The following is a 27511-nucleotide window of genomic DNA, read 5'->3' as shown; positions in this document are numbered from 1 at the left end:
TTTTAAATAGTAGTAAATATTTAAATAATATTTAAAATATATTTCCCTATGGAAATCATTTACTTGGAAGACAGCCTGTAAGATCTGACTTTTTAAAAAGTAGTATTACATTTCGACAATATATGAATACAATACATGCCATAGAACTTCAAAGACCCTAAAGTCCTTAGCCATTTTCAGAAACAGTTTCTCAGTCCAATTTGATCTCTGATTTTTTGCTAGCAAAACTTTGGAAGTAGCTTCTCAAAGAAAACCTGCCTTTAAGAGAAATACTCTATTTCCGTAAAACCAAACCCAATGTAAATAGGGATGTCACACTAAAGGAAAAAACCAGTGGAATTAAACCCCAAATAATTCATCATGCAATTAGTTTAATTTTTGTTTTGCTAATTCATAGCCTAAGGCGAGGTTTGTTTCTTCCTAGTGCATCTTCTCTTGCAGTCAAATGAGTGCTCAGTTTCCACTGTCGGATGTTAAGAGATGAAAACCTCACTGTCACTTCAAGGGAAGGGGGAGGGGGGAATCGAGGTGTGGGTGCAGAATTAATTACCTAAAATGCAACAAAATAAAGCAAAGTATTTGTGCAAAAAAGTAATTTGTACATTGATTTTTTTCTAAGTTTGCTTCAGTATAAAAAACCTCTTCAATCCCAGTAACAAAGCTTTATTTTGATTTATGATCCTTCAACACACTTGAGAGTTCCATGTTTTTACTTATTCAGTAAATTAATAATCCAGCCACCATTTTTGCAGCCCAAGACAAAAGACAGAAGCTCCATTATATTAATCTTTAATAGCTATGGGTAGTTAATTTTATTCAAGACAGGTTTTCCCTGTCTTCTACAGGCACAGTGCTTGTTCAACTGGCCTTGGGAATAAAACAGCCAAAAATAAGCCAGGCCACCTTCTATGGCAGTGCAGAGCATCCTGGCTGGTTTTCTGTTTCGTTTGTTGTTCTTTTTTTAAAGTAGTTCCTGCTAGAATTACCTTCTTTTTAAACAGGGACAAGCTACTCCAAAAGCCTCTCACTTCTATTTTCAGCTTCTAAGGACTTGGATTAAAACAAGTAGCTTCCTAAAGCTACTTCTAGATTCAGAAATCCAGAGTAAGTGTTCAGTAGCAGTACAGAAATAGTTTAGAAAGCACAGACACCTCTGTCAATTAGTTGCTTTATAGTCATATTAGGAAGGGATGTGTGAGACACCAAGTCTGACGAGTTCTTTACTATACCATCAAGGAGCCAACCTGATCGTTCTCTCAGTCTGCATCCTAACCATTTTAAAACTACAGATGAGGAATTCTCAAACTGCTGTGCATATCATTGTAATGTGACAACAGAACTCTGCCTGGGCAAGTAAATACCTCTCATGAATCTACACACACTGCCAACCACCCACCAAGGGAATACACTAAGTAAATCTGGGAATCCCCACTACTGATTAAAGAGTTTACCAGGCACATTTCTACTATATCTCCAGTGTGCATATTTACATTAAAATAATTTTAGCCAATTGCTACCGATGTTGGTAACTCTGCTGTTTGGTTTCACCATACAAACTCTAGCTCCTACCAGATTCAACACAATACGACTGAAACAACAGCAACTGTGGCTACCCCTCTTTCCGCCATGAAAACGAATTAGCTTCACGATTGCTCCAACAATCTGCACCTTCTTCCTAAACCCAAACCCATCTCACCCTCCTTGATTATAGTAGACATGGCAGTAGCATAATGAGTCTATTAACATGGTAGTGACCTCCCTTTTTAAAGCAAAACCACTACTCGGAGGCTTTAAACAAGGCAGGGGCACATACCCATTTCTGTTCACTGTTGCCTGCATACAAATTGTAAAGGAGAATTATTGCTTTTAAAAGATGACAAGCTTTGGAAATATGGTAAACATCCTATAAGGTTCTAAAACTAATCAGCTAAAATTCTGTACATCCTTTAATATTCAAACCTCTATTTGATTACTTAAGATCAAATCATTCCGTTTTCACATCTATTCATTAAACTCTTCATAGTCCTAAGGTCTAATGAATATTTCACAACTAAATAGGATCAAAACAGATAAGGGGAAAAAAGGTCACATGGCAATGAACATTATTTCATTTGGCCAATGAATAGTGAACCCTGCGTTCTTGGCTGAAATTAAGGCACTAAGTGGCAGTGAAAGGATAGAGGAATGAATTTTTTTTCTACATGATCTGAAAAAAGACCAACATGACTATTTTTTCAGGACGCCAATAGTATACGTATCCATTCTGAATGACTCAGTAAGGCATTCTGTTGGCAAATTTAAAGAAAATGTTCTCCTGATGAGAGCCCATTACATTCATTGTCTGAGTGTGACTAGTGGCACTACTGTTAACAAACTGGAGGGGAAAAAAAAGCTACAAAGATGTCTGAAGACTTAAAAGGCACCAAAAAGAGAACAGCTCTGCAACTGCCAATTCTACAAACAATTATGTAAGCTGTGTTTAACACTGCATATAGTCTATTCAATCATCAATCTTTGTTGACGGAAGATAAAGTGTAGTAGCTCTTCATTTAAACTCTCAGTTAATCAAGTGCTAGTTTAGTAAGAAATTTATTTTCACGTATCAGAAAATAATTGCAGTGTCTAACACAACTACACTTAAAGCAAAACTAGTCTAGTATGCATTATTCTGGTTAACACTGAAGCAAACCTGTATAAACAAAAGGGTTACCTTGAGATATATAGCTTACAATATGAAATCAACATATAAATGAATAGGATTTACTGAAAACAATGGAAAGTGTATTACAAAGATACATGTAGCAATTTTAACCACAATATTTTCTCTGTGAAAAATACAACTATTAGTGAGATAAAATGTACAATTGAAATTTTTTTTTCCAAAAGAAAAAAAACACAGTATAAAGGAAAATATTTTTTTTTCTTCAAAACAGGGAAAATAGTTAAGGTCATTGTCTTTCATTACAATATAATTTGACACAAAAAGCAGTCATAGGATTGCACCAACTCCATGTTCAGTCTCCTGAACATGACAATAGTAAAAGGAGTCCATAAAGCATAATGACATTTCTGGATTTTATGATGGCAATATTATGCAGAAAGTGATGTCACTCCGGCTCTGTTCACAAAATGTACAAAACTCTAAATTTGGTGGCCAGACATGAAAAATTAGTTCACCCCAACGCTGACTTTTCTGTTGCTCAGTCAGAGATGGAAAAAATTGTAGTATTTTAAGTGTTGTTATCTTTTTAGCAATAAAGAAAAAAGTATATGTAGTGCATGCTTTATCACTTGTCAAGAATATTTCTGAAAATAAAACTAAGTTATCCAATAGTTTACAAAATAGAAAATAATTCTTCAGGTTAAAAATGTGGTTAGGTTTATGTTTAGTTCCATATCTCCAAAGGACTGATTTCCCTGGCAGCATCACTTTTCCTTAGCAAGAACCAAGGCATAAAGTTCCGTAAAGAGAAATAAAAATGGCTACAAACAAGAACGCAGTCTGGCATTGTAAAAGAAATCAGAGCCTTTCTCTGAGCTTTCTGTTCCACCAGGTTAGTGCTGTAGAAAAATGTGAGATTTGGGATGCATTTCTGTTATGAGCATTTCTGCTGGACACGATTCAAAAGTTCACCAAACTTTTCAAAAAGATCTTCCACCCATTTTATATTTTTCATGCACAGCTGCACAATGTCTTCCTGTCCTAGATCTGCACTCTTCTTCTGAACAGAAGAAATCTATTTAAAAAAAGAGAAGGAGGGGAAAAGACAGAGAGATACATACACATTCTAGGCTGCCAACATTCCAGAATTTTCATTTTTATCATATTCTGCAGTTAAATACAAACGCTCTTTGGAAGAAAAGGTTTAAAATTTAAAACCAAGGAAAAATACTATAAAAAATACACTTCCTAACAACTCAGCTCAACTCTTGTATTTCTGCTACCTGGAATATATCCACCAAGGATTTGCAGAAAAAATAAAGGAGTGGGCATTCTAAGACAAACAGTAGCCTCTAGATCTGAGGAGTTACACACACTGATAAAATTTGTTTCATTTATTTTGGCTAACAGTGAAGAATGCTTACCTATCCTGAGGCAAGCTGATTTCACACAAACCTTGTACGCCTCGTATTTGATTGTTCTGGGCAGTAGTGCCCATTAGGAGCAACACACGTGCTCAGCTTATCCTTTTCTTTGCCATAAAGAATTAATTAAAATAGGAGGCCACAATCCATACTCATTTACCAAGAAAAGCACAGCCCCTCTCGCTGAACTCAATTCCTTCAATAAATTGTCTCAATGAATGTAAAAGTATCTCAAAAAGAACAATACTTACCTCCTCTTTACACGTTAGATATATATGATATTTGTAATGATGGAGTGAGTGGTACAAAGAATACAACTGTATTTTTTCTGGATCTACCGTAAACTCCTGCAAAAAGAACAGTTATTTTAGGAAAATTCATGTTATTTTCCAAGACAGAGATAGGATGGACATTTTCTTCTATAAATGACTTTTTTCCTCAACAATTCAGAAATGGAATACTTCAGTCAAATAATTGCTTTGATATATTTTGGTACAGTATAATTTACATTACATCAAAATTACCTCCTATCTCCACTTTCCATACAATGTTATTTTATCAAAACTAGGCCTGAGAATGCTTTCGATCCTCCTGAACGCACTACAAGTCTGAAACAGCAAGACAACTCCTTCTCCAGAACTACTGCAAGAATTACCAAAGCTTAACTATTTTTCTACCACATTGATGGGTATCATTGCAAAAAAAGCATATCCTTTGTGCTTCAGAAAAGCTGATCTATACTTATCTAACACTTACGTTACTCTGCCAAGAAATATGAGTGTGGGCTATATTTACAGGTCGTTTGTCTAGCCACTATTTACTGCTAGGAGGTAAGCCTATGTGAGCCAGGACCTAGCAAAATCTAGTTATAGTGTTCCCTTTGAATACTATGGAAATAAGCAATGTGTACAGCTCAAGCTTTACCATGTTACTTTTTTAAACTTTTTTTTAAAATGTAAGATACACAGATTCATTCTGCTGATGGAAATAAGGAAAAGAGCAACATAGAACTGATTTTTTTTAAAGTATTATTTCTGGTTTTACAGTATTAACACTAATTTTGCATTTTTGATCTAGAAGCCATTGTATCACTTTAGAGATTTTGCAGCAAGTTTAAGAAACTGTTATCATTATGAACTACACAGTGATTTTACCACAACTGCAACACTGAAGGCAAAATGTTGCTGCTTCAGCAACAGTCCAGGAGGCTGACTGCTAGGCAGAAACCGGGTCTGAAGTTCAGCCCTTGCTCTGGCAGGTCCAGAAGCAGCACCGGCTCTAGCAGGGCTCTTCTGTTTGGCAGGCTACAATGGGTGAGCAGCACAGCAACTGCACAGCTCGCCTCTCCCTTCCCACCCGACTACACCTACCGACCACTGCCTGCGTAAGAGAAGCAGTGTACCACTACTTCCATCCTCCTGCAATCGTGAGTAGTTGCTGCAGAAGACTTCCTATATAAACATACACGATAAGTGCATTTGGGTCTAAACACAGAATTTAAATAGGGGAATAATTATGAAATTATTTATTATTTATGAAAATTAATTACTTTCATAATTATTTACAAAAGACAAAATTTAAGTCTCCCTACTGGAATATAACTATTTCACAGATGAGTTTAAACAATGATTTAATGTACTGCTTCAAATACTGTTTTTTAACATTCCCTTGTAACAGAAGGAGGACATCACTCAACAAAGATTTTATATTTTGATAAATCTACCAAGAAACCCAATACATGAAACAGTATTTCATATAAATGTGATTATCGTATCAGAAGTCAGATGGTGGCAGCAATAAATTCTCTGAACACTCACCTGTGCTAATTTAGTGGTTGATTTAGAAGCCCTCAGTGTTTTCTTGTTGTAAGCTTTACCATTCATTTTGATCTTAGACACAGACGTTCCTCCACTTTTTGTCTTAGAATCCCGAGTGATCACTGTCAGTTCAGGAAAGTTTTCCAAAGCGTTCTTGAACAGAGCATACAAAGAAAAAGGATTATGAAAAAATCAAGAATAGCCAGTCACCCAGACTGCTGATAAATTGGCAGTTTTCCTTTGAAAAGTTAAGAGTGCAGCCTATTATAAGATACTTTATTCTTCCACAAAGACCTGATAACAGCAGGTTAACCTGATCAAGCAACCATACACAGTTTGTGACTACTATGATTTTTCAAGATGAGCAGAAACTTTTATTGTTTCTCAGATTATCATCTGTGATTGTTTCATTAGAAGGAGCAAAACAAGGGCTCCACTAAGCAATTTTTACCTTTCAAAATTCTTTCTGTTCTATTTCTACCCAAGAATCTCTAAGGCCAAGTTTACTTGGAGATGCCTAAGTACTTCATGCCTAGTCACGCATGGGAAGTCTGCCAATTATAGCAGGGATCGGGTGCCTAAATACCTTCACAGGTTTTATCCCAGCTTTTGCAAAGTGCATATTAATCACATCTTGTCATATCTGTAAGGTAGAAAACCTCATGCACAGTGAAGTAGATGGCTAGTTCAAAAAAAGCACAAGTTTCAAAGACATATTAACTCGAGAGAGCGAACTGCATTTCTACCAGCTTGAGTTCTACATTATTTGCATGAGTAAATTTTAATACAGTTTTGTTGTACAAATACAGTACTATGTTAGTAGCTGCTTTAAAATAGTTCTGTTACACTATATAATCTGGTCCTGAAAAAAATATTTCAAGATAAATGAACATCTAAAACTTTGTATTATACTCCAGTATGAGGGAAGAAAATCAGGCATACAGATAAACGTATCAATACTGCAGCTCAAGGACCTAATTTGGACTATTGGGCTAAATTGTAAAGTTGACTAAGTTTTTGTATTTTCTTTTAACATACAGTACTAGAATTCAACAACCTCTTTTGTCTATAATTTCTTAGCACTTTATGTGCTTATCTTTTTTTTTCTTTATCTTTATCTTGCCTATAATTTCTTAGCACTTCAGCCACATTTTGCTTTATAAAAAAACCCTCTCAGTAAAAAGCTATAAAATCTACTGCACAGAGACAGTCACATAGTGGTAACAGTAACCTCAACTAGCTAACCTGTCCATATACAATATTCATTGCAATGCTTTCAAAGTGGAACAACCAATTCAACAGGTTTAAATTATTTAGGTTTTCTATCCACTGTAATAGCCTTCCTCAAGGCTGACTTTTGAGTGTCAAGGGGCTTTGGCCAGTTCTGCCTTCCTCTGGAGAATTCCTATTAACCAGCACAGTCTACATGGCCGGACCACTGACCTAAAACAGACAAATTGGAATTGGCATGAATAAGAAAATACTAGTGATTTCCACATCTTTGAAAGAACAAGACATAAATGGTGATAATTATTTCCAAATTAAATTTACACAATTCAGCTGTTTCATTTACCAAGCTTCCATTAAAGCAACAGTAATATTTTCTAATTTTGTGTATAAAAAACTATAATCCAAAGGACATGATAAACTGTTAGAACTATAAAGAATATTAAAGGCAAAACTATCAAACACTGACTGCTAACTTCAGTGTCCAATTTGGTTTGTAATACAGTGCTAAAATATCCTGTATTAACTGTATCCAGTGGATAAAATAAATGTTAAATGCATCCAATGCTTATCAATTCAGAATAATAAAAATATTCAAACTGAATGATACTTGTGAATGATAACTGTATTTTTCACTTACTGCTTTCTTCAGTGCCTCATTCAGCTCTAATATCTGAACTAGTCATTTGATTAAAGCAGGAACAGAAGCAGAGTCTCCTGTATTAATCATCAGATTAACCTGAATCTTAAAGAGTTTCAAACATATTTTCCTAACCAACACAAACATTTATGGTGACAAATGTATGTTTCTCTTTTATCCAAAATATTGACACAAGGACAGCACAAGTTGGTACCATCATACCAGAATGCAAACATAAAAGATTTTTTTGTCTCGCCATTTACATCACAGATCCCTTCCTTACATCTGTAACTTCATTAATTTCTTGCAGATCACACGATGAAATACAGGCTTAAGCTAACTTTAGAGATACGATACATAATCTGCTTCTAAGTGAACACACAGCAGAGCTATTAGTTACAAATGCCAACTGACTAAGCAGCTGTAATTACAAATAACTACAAATAAGCTACCTCTCACTTTGTGTGTACTGTGAACTTAACCAGAATTCTACAAATCTGAATCCTACCTTAATGTGGCCTACCTTCTCTGCATAGGCAGGTCTAAAAGAAGCAGTTACAGAAATAACTATTAACATAAAACTCTTACCACCAAAAATGGAGGGTTAATACATGCTACTTCTCTGAGGCTCTGTATATGGTTTGAAAATACACAGCCCTCCCCACACAGCCCTCCCCATGCCTTCTTAGGAAAAATCTCTTCACTGAAAGGGTGGTTAAGCATTGGAACAGGCTGCCCAGGGAGGTGGTGGAATCACCATCGCTGGAGGTGTTTAAAAAATGTGTAGATGCGGTGCTCAGGGATGTGGATTAGTGGTAGACTTGGCAGTGCTGGATTAACAGTTGGACTCAATGATCTTCAAGGTCTTTTCCAACCTAAACGATACTATGATTCCTACTGTAAGAAGGAAGCCACAAGAAATTCTGTTCAGGCAGGTACAAATTGTACAGCTGTTAGGGAAACAGCATAACTAACAGTAAAAAAGTTGAAGAATCATGGGAATTCAAGCTGTTTCACTGGTTGATGATGTTCTCACCCCTGAAACAAGGTCAATTAGTGTCCCACAAGACTTACCAGGAATGGGTTGTGGAAAAAAAAAAAATCTTTTAAGGATTTCATGGTAAGAAAACAAAACTGTCAAGTCTGCTATTATCTCCCTCTTTATCTAGCTCTCCAAAATAAGCACACAGCGATACAGAGAGACAACTAATTCTCCAAGTGTCTTTGTACTGTGGACATAAGGGAACAGGAGAAAGAGCAAGTTTGGTCCGATGGTGTTTATAAAGGTCTGCTTTACTGTTGTTGGTCTTAAAACTGTTACAAGAACTAATCAGTCTGATTATAGACACTGACAACTACTTCTCAGACGTGAGTGAAAATAACCTTAATTCACTTTACTGCACTTTCGAAATCTGCACTGTTGCTTGCAGGGTGGGTGGGAATGGTAGGAACCACCCACCTTCTCTCTACTGAAATGGTACAGCTGCTCTCTTCCCTGTCCACATCCAGACCAGTTTGTTATTACCACATCAAAGGTGCTGTACTATGGGCTTGTTATCCGCACTTTTCCCAACCTTCCACACTGAAGATAATGAAAGAGCGCACAAATGAGTTATTCTCGAGCCCCTCTGTCCTGGTTTTATACTACTTTGATCATGTTCTCTAGTTCAAAGAAGTTCAGATATCTCTACCACATAGCTATTTCATGTAAAATATTATTAAGATTTTTAGGCAATACGATCACTTAACCAAAAGCTCTAGAAGTAAAGGAAATAGATTTTCTTTTGGCAAGCTTGAGAAGCTTAAAAGAAACAACGCTTGAGAATGAACCAAGGGGAGTAAAAGTAAAACTTTACCGTTGCAGTATAAACTCCTCCATCACAAAATAGTCTCCAAATGCCACACACAAGCACAGAATTTAAGCATCTCTTTCAAATCCATATTCATTTCTGTTACAAATAAGCCTTCTGGGTTTTAAGTTGTGCCTGCATGGTACGCATTCAATGACTTACTTATAACATTACTTTAAAAATTCTAGAATTTAAAAGAGAATACCTTGAAAGTATGATCCAAGCGTAATTTGGAAAGCAGCCTTTTCCTGTTGTCATTCAGCATACCATCAATTTTTCTCATGTGAGGCAAAAGTAGCTCATCTAAAAGACACGCATAAAAAAACATAGCAGCTGATTATTGAGACACACAGTAATGAGATTCATATTCAATCTATACTTTGACCCATTAAAATATAATGTGGAAGTAAAAACCATTACAATTTGCACACAAACTGTCAAATGTGAGAGAAAAATCTCTTTTTTTCAATCAGCCTGCTAAACTGGTCTAGGCATTATGCAGTTTAATTGCTGACTGCAATCCTGCTCCTTCTCTGACTTTTCTTTGTTGAAAGGAAAAAATTAAGATAAAGCAATATAGAGCATAAATCTTAAGAGACTATTTCAAACCATTGCCAAGATAATCCTCTTCTGTGCAATACAACTGACAGTTTTATGAAGACAAGTACTGTTTTTGACATTCACTATTCCATATTACAAGAGATGACCCTGCTCGCATTTATAACAAAAGAAATTGAGGGAAGTTCTTACTAATAAACCACTGCAAATTGCACAATATACATTTGAACATGGGCATGAGGCCATAAATGAAAATTTACAGCACAATATGGAGTCTTTTATTTATGAAGTCAATTTCTTTGCTTTTAGTGGGACTACTGACATAATGCATAGATATGAAACCTTGAGGTAAGTGTGCTTTGATGCACAACCAGAGCAAACCAGGACAGGAGAGTCTAGAAAACAGAAGTTTTAATACAGGCAAACAGAATACAGTACAAAGCAATACCCTGCAACTAAGTAACATGTGAAATGATTGCTCTTTTGGGACATGTATCTTTATACATGAGTGTTTTACTACATTTTGAGAAATAGGACAGTTGTGACTTGTTTCCCGGAGCGTACTTTGTTACAGAAGTCCGATCATTTTCTCCTCAAAGTGCAATACAACTGTCTGATCATAATTTTAAGGTTTCCAGGTTTGAAAAGCAGAATTTTTAATAGTAGCAAGAATCAGAACTACTTATAGTTATGAGTATTTTTTCCTAAGAAAATAAACACACACCTGAAACACTGTAATTTGAAATAAATGTCTGCTAAGATTTTAAAAGACGGTAAAAGCGGGAACAAAGAGCTCAGTTCACAAGCACAAGCCTAATGTAACAAAGCAGACAAAACAGTATTGATTATTCAAAGAGACAGTGCAAAAAAAATATATATGCACATCTAAGTAATTTGCATAGTGTTCTTCAGATGTGGGTCTGTAGCTAAAAGTTCAGCGGGTGGTTTTTTTTTTTAAGAAAAAAACCCCACACATTTGCTTTACTGATTAATAACCTTAAAATCTTAAGAAAAACATACTGTACCGTTGCTCTTTTCCAAGGCTTGCATTGTGTCTGGATCCAAGGCAATGCTAACAAGCAACTCCATGTAGCTCTTAAAAGTCTCTTTCATAGCTCTTGTGTTCAAAAAGCGAGTTACAAGGGGAGCTGGAGGTACAACCTCTGAAAATTAATCAGAATATAATGATTTTCTTCCTTCGATATCCTGCAAATATTTGTGTTTCTCAAAACCAAATGTCTCTCTCTTAAAACACAAGTGACCCCTACTGGTATCCTAAGAGAGTAAAACTCAATACAACCAGAAATAATACTCAAAACAGGTACAAACACCAAATCTGGTACCAATGGTACAATTTTTTTGTAGAAACACGTACAATTACTTGTAAGTATAGAATTTAGATTATAATGTTTTCGGGAATTTAAATTTTTCTATTGCTGTAGATGAAAAACTAGAGAAAAGGGATAATGAGTAAGAGTTCAGTCAAGCACAGCGCCCTAACTGCAGGTTTCATGGCAATGCAAGTACCTCCTAAAACTGCAAAACCTGAAGTCATCCAACAGAAAAACATTCAAAAGCACTAATGTCACTTAGAAGCCTGCATACCATTGAAGTCAATTCCACCTAATTGTCCGACTCACAAAACACACATAAACCAAATTTTACCAGCAAAGCAATGTAGGCATATTTGTACTTAATCTGAGGAAGCTTTCATTTTTTCATAGACAGCAATTTTAAACGTGCAGATGGAGTAGTCATCAGTACTAGTAAGCATTGTGGAGCTTTTTATAGGTTCCATGTACGGTATCAATATTTTGCAGTTACTTAGCTAGCAAGGCTGTTAAACTTTCTCAGATAGCCACATTTCTGTGGATGACTATCATTACCAGGTTACCTGAAATTTTAAATATGGACACTTGTATGTATTAATGGTTATTTGAATAAGTTTTTTTGAAAAATAGTATTTTAAAGGTGTTGCCCTTAGCAGAGGCATTGTTCCAGTACACCAGCTCAAGCTTACCTATAGTTAGTGACGGAGGCAAACACGCTTTGGAAATGCAGAAATACAAAGCATGGGTACTACTCAGCTTAACTTTAAACATACAGGAAGTAAACAAAAAAACCTGCAACATTCACTGTAAATCTGCTATCACAGGTAATCTCTATAAAGATTGTGTACTTCAAAAATTCCTTTCTGTTCTGGAGAATTACTACAAACATCGTATCTCAGTGTTCCAAGACATCATGACCATCTTAACAGCAAAGCTGCTCAGCAGGCTACATTTGAGCAGCTGGCATTTAGACAAGCAATGAAACAGCCAAGAAGTCAACTACTTTTTCTCCTTGGGTTTTGAAAAAACAGCAGCAAGATCTGAGTTCTGCCCACATCTGCCTGCAGACAGGCACTGCAGGAATGTTTTTTTCAGACATGACATGGAGTTGCAATGGAAGATTAATGAAGAATCCAGCTCTTGAGATGTATTAAAAAATCAAATCAGCTCCTCCTCTTACAATTGTATCCATCTTAGAAAGCAAGCAAAAATATATTTATCTAACTGAAAAACTACATTTGAGATAACTTCAGCTGCACACATTTGTTCATACACAAACAAGTGAAAAGTTTTAAGAAATCAATTTTGCATGGCACTGTCAGAGTTTAATTTTTTTTTTTTTGAGGCTAAAGAAAATTAGCAAGATGGAGCCACATATTTTTGTAATACTATTTTCAGTTACATTCAAATGGGCCTTGGTGCTAACAATACTATCTTGCTCACCATCCTCATCACTCTGGGCCTCAGGTGAAGAATCAGACTGGGAAGATGAAAATTCTTCTTTCCACTTTTTCCTTTTCTTTGGTGGTGGTTCAGCCTTTACCTTTGGCTGTTTAGCTTTGGGTTTCACAGAAGAGACTTTTGTTGCTGTTGGTTTTGGTGTTGGTGGATCAGGGGTTTTGTTGTTGCTACTACTAGGTTTGCAATGAATAGTCCTGCAATATATGAAGACAATCTTTAGGAAAATAATTACCACACAAGTTTTGGCTTTAATAAAATAGCTATAGTCTCCTTTAATCAGAATATATTCCCCATAGATTATATACTTATTTCATTGTCACATATAACTAGGAATTAGATCATATGCCCTATACTACTATATTTTTGATTTAATGTTTAACAATTATTCTCAGCTACCTATGATCAAGTAATATTATGATTTTATAACTAGATAAACAGGCACAGAAAGTTTAAATTACCCCATGTTAGTAGAATTTATGAGCTACAGGATACTGGAGCTAATATTAAAATTTATTATTTAATGAAAAAAATTAGACTTGACAGACTTGAACAAATATTAGTTATCAATGTGATTCACTGACAAAGTGAATTTGGGATATTGTATCCACACAAAGATGGGGGAGAGTATTATCTAGGTAAAAATGCAGGAGATGCAGGATCTTGAGGGCTGGAATAAGAAACCAGACAACTCCTTTATCTTCCCACCACTCAAAACAGGAAAACAAGCAGGAAACAATAACATAAATACAAAGTTATACACCTTTTGACTAATAATGCACTGCAGTTTTGAGAATACGGCAGGTAATACAACTTTCGGAAGGGTCAGCCACGATTTTTCTGTCCAAATGGGAAAGCAGTGAAATGTGCTGTAGAAATATTGTTAATATCTTCTGGAACACGGAGAATAATTCTAGTCATCTGTCAAAGATGACAATTTGAAACCAAAATGCAGACAACAGATACCAGAATGCTTGGAGGAACTGAAAGCCTGCCTTAGAGAAGGATGAAGTTGAAAGACCTTGATTAATCCAGCTTAGTGAAACAAAGGCAGAGGTGGAATCTGACTGCTCTCCGGAAATACATCATGCAGTAAAAACATCAGGTAAAGACAAATAAAAGCAAAAAATAGTACTGAGAGAAGATCATATGATGCAACCTAATCATGATCATGTTTTGTTAAAAGACGGGATTGTTTCAGAGCACTGGAGGAACAGTTCTGGAACAGCCATCTGTAGCCCAAGAAAAAAAGAGCATCAAAATCCTACGTAGTTTTCAGTAGATTTTAATTATTTTATAAAATTGATTATCTGATGGCATTGCTTTCTTTGAGAGCAAACTAGACTTAAAACCACAGTCATTTCCTAAATGATAAGCACTGTAAATTTGTCATTACTATTTACTTACAATAGAAAGAGAAAACATATCTGCATTATAACTATTGAAAAACCATAAAGAAAACCTTCAGATATCACCTAAAGTTGTGAGAAGAGAAAATAAACCAAGCATTAAAGGATGAATTTGTACAATACAGAACCTGCAAGCTTTTCCAAAAGCACAATCAAAGGTCAACACAAAATGCCACAGCAAAACCCTTAGCAAGTGAATGACAGTGAAAACCTTATCAGAAGAAAGTGACAGAGGGAATCTCATAGCCAAAGTACCTGTGTGAGAGACACAGCCATAGCATTTTGCAGCACCACTAGTATATTTACTAGAATAATCAAAGCCATGCCATGTTTGCCCTATTTTCTTTACATGGTGTTCTGGTTTCAGTTGGGATAGAGTTAATTTTCTTCCTAGCAGCTGGTGCAGTGCTGTGTTTTGGATTCAGTATGAGAACAATGTTGATAACACACTGATGTTTTCAGTTGTTGCTAAGTAGTGTTTATACTAAGTCAAGGACTTTTCAGCTTCTCATACCCTGCCAGCAAGTAGGCTGGAGGTGCACAAGAAGTTGGGAGGGGACAGAGCTGGGCCAGCTGACTCCAACTAGCCAAAGGGATATTCCATACCATGTGACGTCATGCTCAGTATATAAAGCTGGGGGAAGAAAGAGGAAGGGGGGATGCTTGGAGGTGCAGCACTTTTTCTTCTCAAGTCACCGCTACGTGTGATGCAGCCCTGCTGTCCTGTGGGTGGCTGAGCACCTGCCTGCCCCTGGGAAGTGGTGATGGAATTCCTTGTTTTGCTTTGCTTGTGTGTGCAGCTTTTTCTTTACCTTTTTAAACTGTCTTTATCTCAACCCACAAGTTTTCTCACTTTTACTCTTCTGATTCTCTCCCCCATCCCGCTAATGGGGAGTGAGCAAGTGGCTGCGTGGGACTGAGCTACCAGCTGGGGTTAAATGACAGCAGTCCTTTCTGGCACCCAACGTGGGGCTCAAAGGGTTTGAGATAATGACAGATTTGATTGGAATGTGCCAGATCAAGTTTATAGCTGCTATTGCTGTTTAGCTATTAGTTGACAGGCTTCTGTGCTTGCCACGCGGCGTGCTTGCCTTACTGTATCTTAAGAGTCTAGTGCTCGTTTGTGGCTGCTTTTTGCTGTCACTGCTTGCTGTGCTGCTTATCGTCTTACTCTGCTGTGCCTGGGAACATTTTGATAAAGCAATGGTGACATGCCTGGGCTGGCAGATGGCCAGGGCATCGCTACTGCTTCTGTGCTGCTGTACCGGACAGGTTGGAAGTCCAGCCGAAGGGACTGTGTGACCTGTGGATGAGTCCACATGGCAGCAGGATGCCCCAAATCATATGTGGCCATGGATAAACCTATGCAGAGCTGGTACATCTCAAAGCATCTATGGCCGTGGTTATGTCTGTGCTGCAGCAGGTACGGCTATGGAGGGATTGTGGCCCAAGGATCAGCCCATGCTGCAGCAGGTACAGCTTGAAGCATCAGCAGCTGTGTATGAGGTCATGCTGGAGCACCTCAAAAGATTGTGGCTCTCAGATAAGGCTCCACTTGAAGTAGATACACCTCTGAGAGACTGCAGTCTGTGGTAAGTCCAAGTCAGAGCAGAGGCAAGGAGAAGAGTTCATTGCTATGTTAAACCTGATGGTCTGGTTCAAAGGGGACTGGGAATGGAGACTGTAATGGAAATACCTTTAAATTGTTGTAACTTGGGTGCACTTGGTGGGTAATGTGGAAGGATGGGGAATTCCAGTGTGTACCTCAAGGGGATTTGATTTGGGTGAGAACAGCCAATGACTTAAAATTGTATGATGTTAATTGCTACGTAATACTGTATGTCATCACTAAAATAGTTGCTATATGTGCTATCAATAGTAACATCATAAAATTATTCAGGTTAATGAAGAATTAGTTTGGATGACAGAATCTTAACAAATGCAGTGGTGATGGAACTAGAGCTGCCTTTAGCGTGCAGGGGCCTGACATCACACACCAGCTCTTGCCCTCAAGGACTAGTTTGACAGATGGAGCCCAAAGTCATAGACTAAATGAACTCAGCAAACATTTTAGAGGCATGGCCCATAGACTAAGGGAATGATATCTGTGTGTATATATCAAGACAGGAAAGGTGATGGCAGTTAACTGGGTTGTATCGGGTACCGTGGTACCTGGACATGACATATAATATAGAATAAGGGATGGATACTGTCCCCGTTGCACCTGGGATAGAGTTAATTTTCTTCCTAGCAGCTGGTACAGTACTGTGTTTTGGATTTAGTATGAGAACAATGATGATAACACGCTGATGTTTTCAGTTGTTACTAAGTGGTGTTTATACTAAGTCAAGGACTTTTGAGCAGTGCGCAAGAAGTTGGGAGGGGACAGAGCTGGGCCAGCTGACTCCAACTAGCCAAAGGGATATTCCATACCATGTGACGTCATGCTCAGTATATAAAGCTGGGGGAAGAAAGAGGAAGGGGGGATGCTTGGAGGTGCAGCACTTTTTCTTCTCAAGTCACCGCTACGTGTGATGCAGCCCTGCTGTCCTGTGGGTGGCTGAGCACCTGCCTGCCCCTGGGAAGTGGTGATAGAATTCCTTGTTTTGCTTTGCTTGTGTGTGCAGCTTTTTCTTTACCTCTTAAACTGTCTTTATCTCAACCCACGAGTTCTCTCACCTTTACTCTTCTGATTCTCTCCCCCAGCCCACTGCGGGGGGGAGTAAGCAAGCGGCTGTGTGGGGCTTAGTTGCTGGCTGGGGTTAAACCATGACACATGGATCTCCAGAGTGACTTGTTCAGGTTTTATTTATCCTTGGTTTAAAAGCAATACTACTGAAATTACTGATTTTAAGGCATGGATAGAGGTTACATGGGATGACTCAAAGTGATAAGACATTTTAGGGCAGTGTGAAAGGGGTAGGGAAGGTACAATAAGAATATTAAAACACCCTCAGTGTGCAAGGACATACGAAAGGGAGAAAAACATCCCTACAAAAACCGGCTTCAACAATCAACTTTAGTTTCTAAATTAACTTTTCATGATTGAGAAGAAAGCATGGCACTTCTAATATACTGGGTCAGGATGGTCATTAAAGCAATCCAGAAAAACATATGTAACTTGCAAGTTCACGGGCAGGAGAAACCACCACACAAAAAATTAGGATCACGACACCTTTAGGCTTCTATCCTCATGTTGAATAACAGGTCAAAAGGTGACAGGAAGAAATAGCATGTGGAGCCCAAACACCTCTAAAATGAATGATTACTGAAATCCACAGCTTCAGGGTAGGGAAGTCTTGATATGGCAGTAATTTATCTCTCATTTTTTAAAGCAAAACACACAGTTCTCTATTTCCAACTGAAGTCAAATTAACATACTCCTGAGTTGTAAGTCTTGTTTATTCAAATAAGTGTGATCTTCACATGAAAACAATACGGCAAAATGAAAAACAAATTGAAATAAAATACCTTGCTGACTGTACAGGCTTGCTTCGTGGTTTTTTTGAACATACTCTGACATATTCCTTTTTGTTTGCATTTTCAATGAACTTCACGTACACTCGTTTATATTTTGTTTTTGCATCCCCAAAATACCCAAGATACTGAAAAAAAAATACACAAGTGTTTGTTAAGTACAATTATTCAGTTTAACAATTGAAAATTTAAACATTAAAGAAAAAGAAGCCAGTTTAAAAACGATTTGTTTATATACAAAGATGAGCCATGCTACAGCATTTATAATTCAAGAGAAATTCTCCAATGGATTTCTACATAATATTTAAAGTAAGAAAATAAGGCAAGAGGTGCTTTGGGCTTGATCTTCTCCCTTTATTTAATCCCCACCATGTGTTATCCCAAAAGGATTATCTGCCTGGAAAAGGGCTGTCTGTTGAAGTTGTATCCTATCTGTATCATTCCCACTGTGGAAAGCAGTTAGTTCACAAGCCTGCTTCCACCGACTATTCTGGTTGTGGAAACTTGTTCCTTTATGCAGTGTGACTGATACCAAAGAACCCATGCTGGAAAGCAAAGAATCTGCCCATGAATATATTTAGAGATAATTTTAGAGTAGGAGGAAATCAACAAAACCTTCCCCCCCACCAAGGATGCTTACTCAGAATGAATGTCAGAACAACATCATATTTTGTTTCCTAGACTTCCATTAAGGAAATCAATTTTCATGAAGCTTCATAAGGAATTTTTAAGACTCACACTGTTAGTAGCAGCAAACTCTCTCTGTCCATCTCGCACTTCAGGAACAAACTTTTGCAATAAAGCCTTCTGTACTTTCCATATAGCTGGAGGTTCTTTTCCTGTTTGCAAAGCAACCTGTAAGAACATAAAATTATTTGCTAAAAACAGTGCTTACTTTTCTCCCAAAAGTGTTTGTGCATTATATTTTTTGAGCAAGTTACCCAGGGATAAAATTGAAAAGCCATTCAAAATTCCAAACCCTTAGTCATTAGTTGCATCAAAACATGATGATATGAACTACAGTAAGTATAACGCAATCCACAAATTTTACTTTCACAGCGCTGGAGTTGTGCCAGCCAGCTTTGCCTCTGCTGTGATGTCTTAACTCATGTACCATGCAACTGAGCCACAGAACTTTGTTTTTTAAACAATATAACATCTTTCCAATTTTTTATTCTTTTGCTCTAGGAAATATTTTTAACACAAAAATGCAAGAATCACAAGTAGCAAAAACCTTGCAAGTCCCTAGAGATTCTGTAGCAGAAGCCCAGGTACATTACAGCATGATATTTGCACTAATGTGAAAAGAGATAGTTCAGTACAAATAGTAAATTCAAAAATTGAGTAAATTTAAAATTCAAAATATCTCATAACATACCTTAATCAGATTTGTAAGTGACACAGGAATATTTTAAAACTGGTAAAACTTGTCTTATGTGACAAAGCCACAAGAATTAATTTGAAACAAACTCAAGGGGATGAACGCATAGACAAGTAATCAAAAGTATTAGAAATTAATGGTAAAAATATTGCTGGCTACCATAGTAACAAAAGGAAAGGTAAACATGCAGAAGATTTTAAAATGGAGGAGCAACAAGAACAAAACAAAACAACATGACAAGGAACATTCCCATGAACTCATGTGAAGCGCTGTACTGGTTGATTATGGAACCTATTTCTTGTTGGAATAGCAAGCAGAACCTCTTCCAAAAAAGAAAAGAGAATTCCAAGATCTTTTGCAACAGTTCAAAAAACACTTCCTCAACATCATACACTGGAAAGCCTACTATTATCTTAAAGAAAAAAAAAAGGGGGGGAGAGGGGGAACCCCACACAGTAGTCAACAGCCTATGAAAAATTTATGCTTTTTAATAATTAAAATAGATTAATTCCAAGTTCTAACAGAGGTTACCAGCACATAGATTTACTTTATTATGTATGTAGCATTAAATGGGTCATGTACATACAACAGATATTCATAACCTGCACTAGAAAGACGCCTTCAAGTCACCTTGGCAGTGTCCAGGGAATATTAGAATAGGAACAGAGAAGTAACCTGCAGCCCTTCCCCTTTTGGCAGTGTGTTGAGGCAAAATTCATATGCAGGATTTTTTTATTACCCCATCCCACCCCCAGCAACTATTCAGATTACCTTTAGCGTCTCTATATCTTCAATCTTCACAACAAATTCATCACGTTCTCTGTACATGCCCTCTCCTCCACTGTCCGTATTCTCCTCATCAGTACATCCTTCTATTGCGACAGTTGCCTGTATTTTTGCCAATTGGTCTGAAGTCACAACATCCTGTTGAGCTACTTTTAAGGGGTCAGCTGGATTCGTTTTCTCCTGCACATTGACTACAGGAGCAGTTTGTGGAGATTCCTGCTTTATTACAGCACTAGCGGTGGCAGTGGTGGCAGCAGTAACCGCCGCTTTTTCAGCTTCTGAAGAAAAAAATCCAAATTTTAGTTAAATTATCGAGGATTAGCAACATAAAATGGGAATAGATTTACTTTTCTTCTTTTCTGTTACAAGACATATTAAAAAACTATTCTAGGAAAAACACCTGTTCTAAAAGAAGCATTATCTCGGCCACAACTAAACCTTAAACAAAACCAAAATATTGTAGCTGGTATACCTCTGTTTGTATTAAACTGCTGCATCTGTTAGCATCTAGAAATAACAAAGATGAATGCTTTAGAAAACAATTTTTCAGTTACAGACACGATCAACGGGAAATAGTTGCATTTTGTGTGACTCAGCAAATGCAACAGTAAAGGTTACGACACTGAATCATGTTTCCAATCTGCAGATCAGTAGTCTTTTTAAATTGAATTAAGGAAAGAGAAATACACATGAAATAAGAAAACATTTGCTGTATGACTTTTGGACATCGATCATTTATATCTGGTAACAATGTAACTGGAAGTTCCAGATTTAAACTTTGGCAACATTCTAGTAACTTTTAATATTAACAGAGGTGAGCAATGACAACTGATTAATACAAAACAAAGAAGGGAAAGAACATTCTTCTCTATGCCAAAGAACCAAAGGAAACTCCCACCTTTCAAAATTATTATTCTTTCCCACCTGAAAAAAATCAAAATCCTTTTTAATTGTTACTTTATACTCTTTTATACAAATTACTTTTAACACTGACCTGCTGATCTAAAAGAAATTTAGCGATATTAGCTATAGCATAATTATTAGTATCACTTAGGAAACTGGCTTCAAACTTAAGATAACCATTTTACAGCTCTGTTACAATCAGTGTTAGTTGTTGACTTTTTCACTTGAAAAAACAAAAAGATAATGTGACATTTTAATCAAAATTATTCAAAACAAATTATTTCAATACCAAATTAATGTGTCAATACAAAAGTTTTATGCCAGATATGTGAAAATTCATTAAATCAACTCAGTAAAGTTGCTAAGCTATGGAATATGTTCTTCTGGATATATCATATCACATTATTGTAAAGACGTTGTATTTCCTTGTTCAGTGAGAGCTATGACAGCTTTAATTAGACACGCTATTATTAGTTCCCCAAGTATATCTACACATTCTTCAGAACAGCAGATAAATGTACATACACTACTTAATACTACAACAAAAGACTGTTTTAATTTTGTCTTTCCATACTTATGTGCAAAAGCAGACAGAAGAGAGAATTACTAGAAAAATCTGCAAAACGTCAGCAAGTATGAAGTCATTGCTAAGCATCTTGTGTAACATACAATCTTGTATATAACAAAACAAGAACGTGAACTCAAGAAATTGGTGGTATAGATATTACAACCTTATGAATAATAAAGACGATACAATAACATTGTAAAAGAAATCATTGCAAATAAAACACTAATGGAAATGCCCACCGAACAAAAAACATTTGAAATACTTCCTCAGCAAGTTGTACATAGATTGTGGCTTATTAACATTAACAAGCTCAGCAAGAGGCTTCACACCATGGCACTGTCCGCATTTTAGCTTTCTGGAAAAAAAGTCACTGCTTTCTTGTTTAAAATACACATTCAACTGAAATGATTCAACACGAGGGACTTCATCTTCTGTAACAGCCTTTCCAAAATGCATGAACTTAACATAATTTAATAGAAATATATACAGAAGAAAACAGAACAGTAATTAAGATGAAGTACTGTTAAGTGTATCATACATTCTGCGATCTTTTTTGGTATTTTATGTCTGACTATTATAATTGAAGTTCAAGTGTGTGATGCATTTTTCAGTAATCATGTCAACCTCAGAGAAAAAAAAAAATATCTCCCTCTCTCCTTTAACCTAAAAAGAGAAAAAATTACTTCATTCTGTTTTGTTAAGAATCAGCCCATGGGTCGTGGGTCCTGAGAAGCGTTTAAGAAATATTTCATTTTCTGCCTGTGATTATTTTGGAAGGTAATGGTATTTCTCTTGAATTAATACAGTTATGTGATGGGTTGGATAGTTTTTAATTGCTTACCAGAGAAAACAAACTTCACAAGCTATGAACATCACACACAGCATAAATGTAATACAAGTGAAACAGGAAAGTGTGTGGAAAACCATTACTGTGGTTGTTGCCTGCCCCTCCCTGCCCAAAACAGACTTTTTTTTTTTCTTTTGCTAGCAGCATATCAACACGGAGCTGCCACACTCCTGATTAATATGGCTGAAATCAGAGTCAAATGACTCCCATCTTGGACGAGACCAGCCAAATCAGTGCTCAATTTAAAGTGCAAAAATATTTTCATAAACATACTCTGTGCAACTCTTATCATCGCAGAAAGCACACGTTTAACCCTACTAGAAAGAACTTAACCTCTGCTGATGGTCATTATTAATATGTTCTCTTGCCAGAATTTTTTAAAAATAGATTTTAAACCGCTGACATGATGGTTTGTTGAGGTTTCCAGATGAAAACTGTATTTTAGCATTCTAAGCCAGAGAAAATTATTATTCCAATTCTGGGCTAAAATAACTTTTTGTCATTAGTAGAGTCCTACTTAGTAGCATCAGAAAGTTTATCTACCTATTTTTCTCATTGTGGAAAACACTAGCTTAGTTCATAGCCAACACACCTTTTGAATAGAACTCTTAATTGTCACTGTAATTAAAACCAGGTTCAGGTAAAAGTTTTGATTGGTTTTGACGACAGCTAAAAATATCCTTTATTTTTCCCCATCAGCTACAGAAATCTCCTCCAACATAGGGACTTGTACTGTTTTACCTGATTTGTTCTTTCTATCAGATGTATCATCCAGGGCTGACAATGCAGTAGAGATGCTTTTCTGAAGATCGTGGTTACCCCCCACAGAATCATCTTCATCAGAAGAAAATGAAGGCAACGCTTCTAAATTTTTCTTAAGTTCTTCATCAACTTTTTTGGTTGGACTTTCTCCACTAACCTCAGCAGCTACAGGTGCTGCTGCTGCTGGCTGAGGTTTCGCAGAGGACTGTAGACAAGGGGCACGAACTATTTGGGTAACTGGTCGCCTAGTCCTGTTTGGCATTCGTACAGCTGGAGCTGAAAACTGCTGCCTAGGCCCAGACTTTAGAAAGTCTAAAAAAGATGCGATAAATCCTGTTTTGACTTCAGGCTGTTTTTCTTCGACTTCTTTAATTTTTTGCCTCATTCTTTCCTGATGCTGGTAAGTATCATAACAACTTTCAGAAACAGGAGAAGAGTAAGTCAAACATGACTCATTTCCTCTTGAATTTTGACGTTTACACTGTCCGCTTCTTTTTACCTGTTTCTGAAGTGCACTGTCATCTTCTGCAGCATTTCTGGTTTGGCTTTTTCCTTTGCTTTTTTTCTTCTGAAGGTTCCCTGGAGTTAAATCATGGCATTCTTCTTCACTTCTACTAATGGTTCCATCTCCACTTTGGGGCACAGATAGTGGCTGCAATAGGCCCTTTGACTGGTTACCTGCTCCCGTACCATCATCGCCACCCATACTAAAATCATTCTCTGAAGCAGCACTTTCTTCACTTAGGCTCCTACCGCTTGAAACAAATTCTGTGTCTCTTGCATTCAGTGTACCATCAGCAGAAGCCTCATTATCTTCTTCAGATTCATGACTGATGCTAGACTGTTTCTTAACTGGAACAGCCCCTTGTTCTTGCTCTTCTTGACCAGGGCCAAGGGCTGGAGAGGTCATTCTTGTTGGTATGTTTTGATCAGAGGTTTCAATGTGTTGTTGATCAAGGTTCACAGGTTTTGTCTGTATTGTTGACACGGGTGTAAGATTTATAGTAATTTGGCCTCCATTCAGAGAAATATTACTTATGCTGGCTGGCTTTCCAACTACAGTAGGTGATGCACTGAAACCAGAAGACAAATGTCTTACATCCATTGATCGGAACTGTGTTTTAGACTCCTCGCTGTTTTCAACAGACTGGATTTCCTCTTCGTTAGAAGCCGATTTGGCAAAGTCAGATGGTGTCACTCCACAGGCAGCTGCTGTTGCTGCTAAGATGTCATCTACGTTGGATAATATATTCCTCTCATCACTGAGAAGTATAGATTCTGGGAAACATATTGAACTTAGAGAAACAAACTGATTTTTGGAGTCATGTTGATTTGTCTGAGTAAAATGATCTTTTGTTGTCAAATGCTGCTGTAGTGGTTTCGAGGGCTCAGAAACGTCCATTTTCATTACTTCTGAATTCTGAGCATGAAGCTGTTGCTGAGAATGACCCCCATTACTTTGAATTATATGACCATCCATCTGAAGGAACGGATGCGTCACCTGCTGAGGACTCTGTATTCTTTGCACTTGCGGTGATACCTTTGCTTGTCCTAAACCTGACTGCAGTATTGACTGATGAAGAATCTGCAAGTCACAGGCTGACTCCAGAAGTACCTGTGCACTGGGCAAACACAGCTGATGACCATGTCTTAAAGCATGAGGTTGAACCTGCGATGGTGTACTAATGACTTGGCCTTGCTGTTCTTGAGCTTTACTTTCATGTACCTTATGCATAAGAGAATGTTGCTGGTTTAGCTCTTTAGCACTCACAGTTACTTGTGTTGTTTGCATTAAATTAGCTGTCTTTTTCATATCATGGCTTAGGCTAGTGATATGGCCAATATGTTGTGAAAGCTGTTCCACAGAATTGACCATTCTTTCATCTTTTTTTGTTCCTTGAAGAGCAAGTCCAACAACTTGATCTTCAAGACGAGAGTTACTTCTGATTACACTTTGAGAGTATCTGTCATCTGCTTTTGAGACCCTATAAGATGCATCCTGAGCACCGATCTCCTCATCAGTTAGCCTTTGAGTGGAAGATTCCAGAGTAGCTTGCTGTTGCAATGCCTGCATATCCTGCATTGATAATTCCTCCTCTTGTTTTGATGAGGCATACAAATTAGAGTCAGACTTCCTTTTGACATATGACTTGGTTTCTGAGGAAGGCCTGTTGTTCTGCAGTGTCTGTGAATGAGCTGGGGATGCAAAAGGAGGAGACTGGACAGATTGCAAAAACTTTTGAGACTGTGGAGAGGAGGATTCTTGTGATTGAGAGTTCTGAGAAGAATGTAAGGAAATATAGCTCTGATTAGGACTCGAGGCTGGAAGAGTTTGTATCCGAGGAGAGGAATTAAAGGAAAGAGAAGGTGACGTTAATGTTAAAGACTGCCCTGAAGAATAGCTTTCTGAAGGACTAACAGCTGATAAAACTTGTGATTGAGATGAAAAACTAACTTGGGATTGGCTAACTGGAGATAAACCCTGAGAGTGACTAGAAGAGTAGCTCTGAGATTGGCTGACTGAAGAAAGTTCCCTTGTTTGCCCAGAGTAGTTCTCATTTGGAACCGAAGTCAGTACCTGTTCCTCTGAGGAGTAACTTAGAGTCTGACTATCAGAAGTAATAGTTTGCGATTGCCCAGAAAAAGTCAATGTTTTATACAGCGAGGGCAGCTTCTCAACCTTGCTGGATGAGAAATCCTGTGAGTGACTGACAGGTGGCACATTCTGAGCCTGGGATGAAACATAATTTTGGGACTGGCTGACCGACAGGAGGCTTGGGAGCTGTGCTGTAGAATAGATCTGTGCTTGGCCTGTAATGACAGAACTCTGGTTTTGTGCAGTTTTGGCATAGCTTTGTGTCTGCACAGTGGGAGCTACACTTTGAGGTTTGGGGGTCTTCGTTGACCTTGGAGGCTGCTTCGTGGAACAGTTTTTCACTTTTGCTGTGGAAGCAGATGGAAAACCAGGAGATGGAATTGCAGATGTGTACGACTGAGCAAGTTCCACTGTGACTTGAGAAGTCTTCTGCTGTGGTCCTCCATTGCTCACCTGAGTAACATCTCCAACTGGACTGCAGGATAACGCTGAGTGCCTAGACGTATCCTGAAAATTCACTCCACTTGTACTCGTTAAATAGCTGTGTAAGGAATGCTGTGAAACAGTCAGTTGAGCCTGAACAGACTGAGTACTTGAAGGCCGCTGATGGTGTTTAATAACACTACATTCTCGCTGAAGTGCTCTATCGATGGAAGCAGTGGAACCAGTAAAGACAGGTGTGCTATACGCCTGAGAAACCTGCTGAGCTCCTCCAAGAGTTGAAGGCAACAAACTAAATTGAGGTTGCAAAAGATGGGGTGCAGATTCTTGAGCAGAACGATATGTTGATGACTGAGGTGGTATACTGGTACTCAAAACAGAACTGCCTAGGCGCTCAAATGTCAAAGCAGTTGGAACAGTGCCTTGCGATGTTTTAATCTGTAATAAAGGATCATGGGTAGTTAAGAGACCATTTGACGTAGCACTGAAAGTAGTATCTTGAAGAGTAAGAGAAGGGGTAGTAGCAAAGCTTCTGCTGCTGAAAGTGTTGGGATGCTGATAGGCTGATAAAGCAGATGTTGGTGGAAATGTTCCAGAGGTTGGCAAAGCTCCAGTAACAAATAGTTCTGTGGCTGTTGAGGAATGCATACCTGGAGAAAACAAAAGCAAAACAAGAATGGGAAAAGAGCATAAGGGAGCTTTACACGATACCACACTCTGCATTTCTGTAACTGATTTAATTGTAAGATCTTAGAGCATTTACAAATATAACCTTCTTGAGGATCATCACCCTTTTCAACAAAAATATATAAAGGGAGGAACTTGTGGGTAATTTTCAAATTGGAAGTGCAAGTTATTTTTAAGAATTCCAAATTCTATACCTACAGCAATTTGCCAAGGGAAAACTTATATCCTTAAGATGCAAATTGTAGATAAAAAAAATGTACAAAATTAATTCTGCTTTGCAACTGAAGGCTCTTTATTAGTTTTTATTTCCGTTTAAAAAGAAATTCACAGGAGAGGACGAGCAATCAAAAGCCATGGACACCTTTAATATACAGTAAAAAGGAAAAATTACACCTTACCAATTGTAATACATACACAGTGAAAGGAACAATTCTATCTCCTGCATTTACGCCCACCAATACTTTTATAACTCACTTTATGTGAAACATTTCAAAGCTTACAATGAAATAGCTAATGGCCTATACACTTTGCAATATATGTTTGTTAAAGGAGGGCTTTGACTTTCAATACAAAAAATAAATATTATTTGTATGCTTTCTAAAGTGACAGTCCAAAATACCCACAGACAGCAACTATCTGCACAGCGCAATAGCAACTATCCAACTGAAAGGCATAATATTACTTATT

The 27511-nt window shown here is 37.4% G+C and overlaps 1 protein-coding gene across 4 annotated transcripts in view; it reads right to left on the bottom strand.

Moving 5' to 3' along the window:
* Positions 1 to 2573: 2573 nt before the first annotated feature.
* QSER1 (glutamine and serine rich 1) overlaps positions 2574 to 27511 on the bottom strand; it is a 46592-nt gene continuing 21654 nt past the window's right edge. For all 4 annotated transcript variants that reach the window (XM_055722505.1, XM_055722506.1, XM_055722507.1 and 1 more), the window contains 10 exons: positions 23080 to 26787; positions 20006 to 20298; positions 18592 to 18708; positions 17848 to 17981; positions 12953 to 13164; positions 11204 to 11341; positions 9826 to 9923; positions 5904 to 6056; positions 4338 to 4433; positions 2574 to 3737 (listed from right to left, as the gene is read on the bottom strand). In XM_055722505.1, the coding sequence (XP_055578480.1) occupies positions 3597 to 3737; positions 4338 to 4433; positions 5904 to 6056; positions 9826 to 9923; positions 11204 to 11341; positions 12953 to 13164; positions 17848 to 17981; positions 18592 to 18708; positions 20006 to 20298; positions 23080 to 26787 (5090 nt within the window). In that variant the 3' untranslated portion in view covers positions 2574 to 3596. The remainder of the gene's footprint in view (positions 3738 to 4337; positions 4434 to 5903; positions 6057 to 9825; positions 9924 to 11203; positions 11342 to 12952; positions 13165 to 17847; positions 17982 to 18591; positions 18709 to 20005; positions 20299 to 23079; positions 26788 to 27511) is intronic.

The sequence above is a fragment of the Falco cherrug genome, chromosome 10 (assembly GCF_023634085.1).
Source record: "Falco cherrug isolate bFalChe1 chromosome 10, bFalChe1.pri, whole genome shotgun sequence".
Classification (NCBI taxonomy): Eukaryota; Metazoa; Chordata; class Aves; order Falconiformes; family Falconidae; genus Falco; species Falco cherrug.
This window is presented reverse-complemented; position numbering and strand designations above follow the sequence as displayed.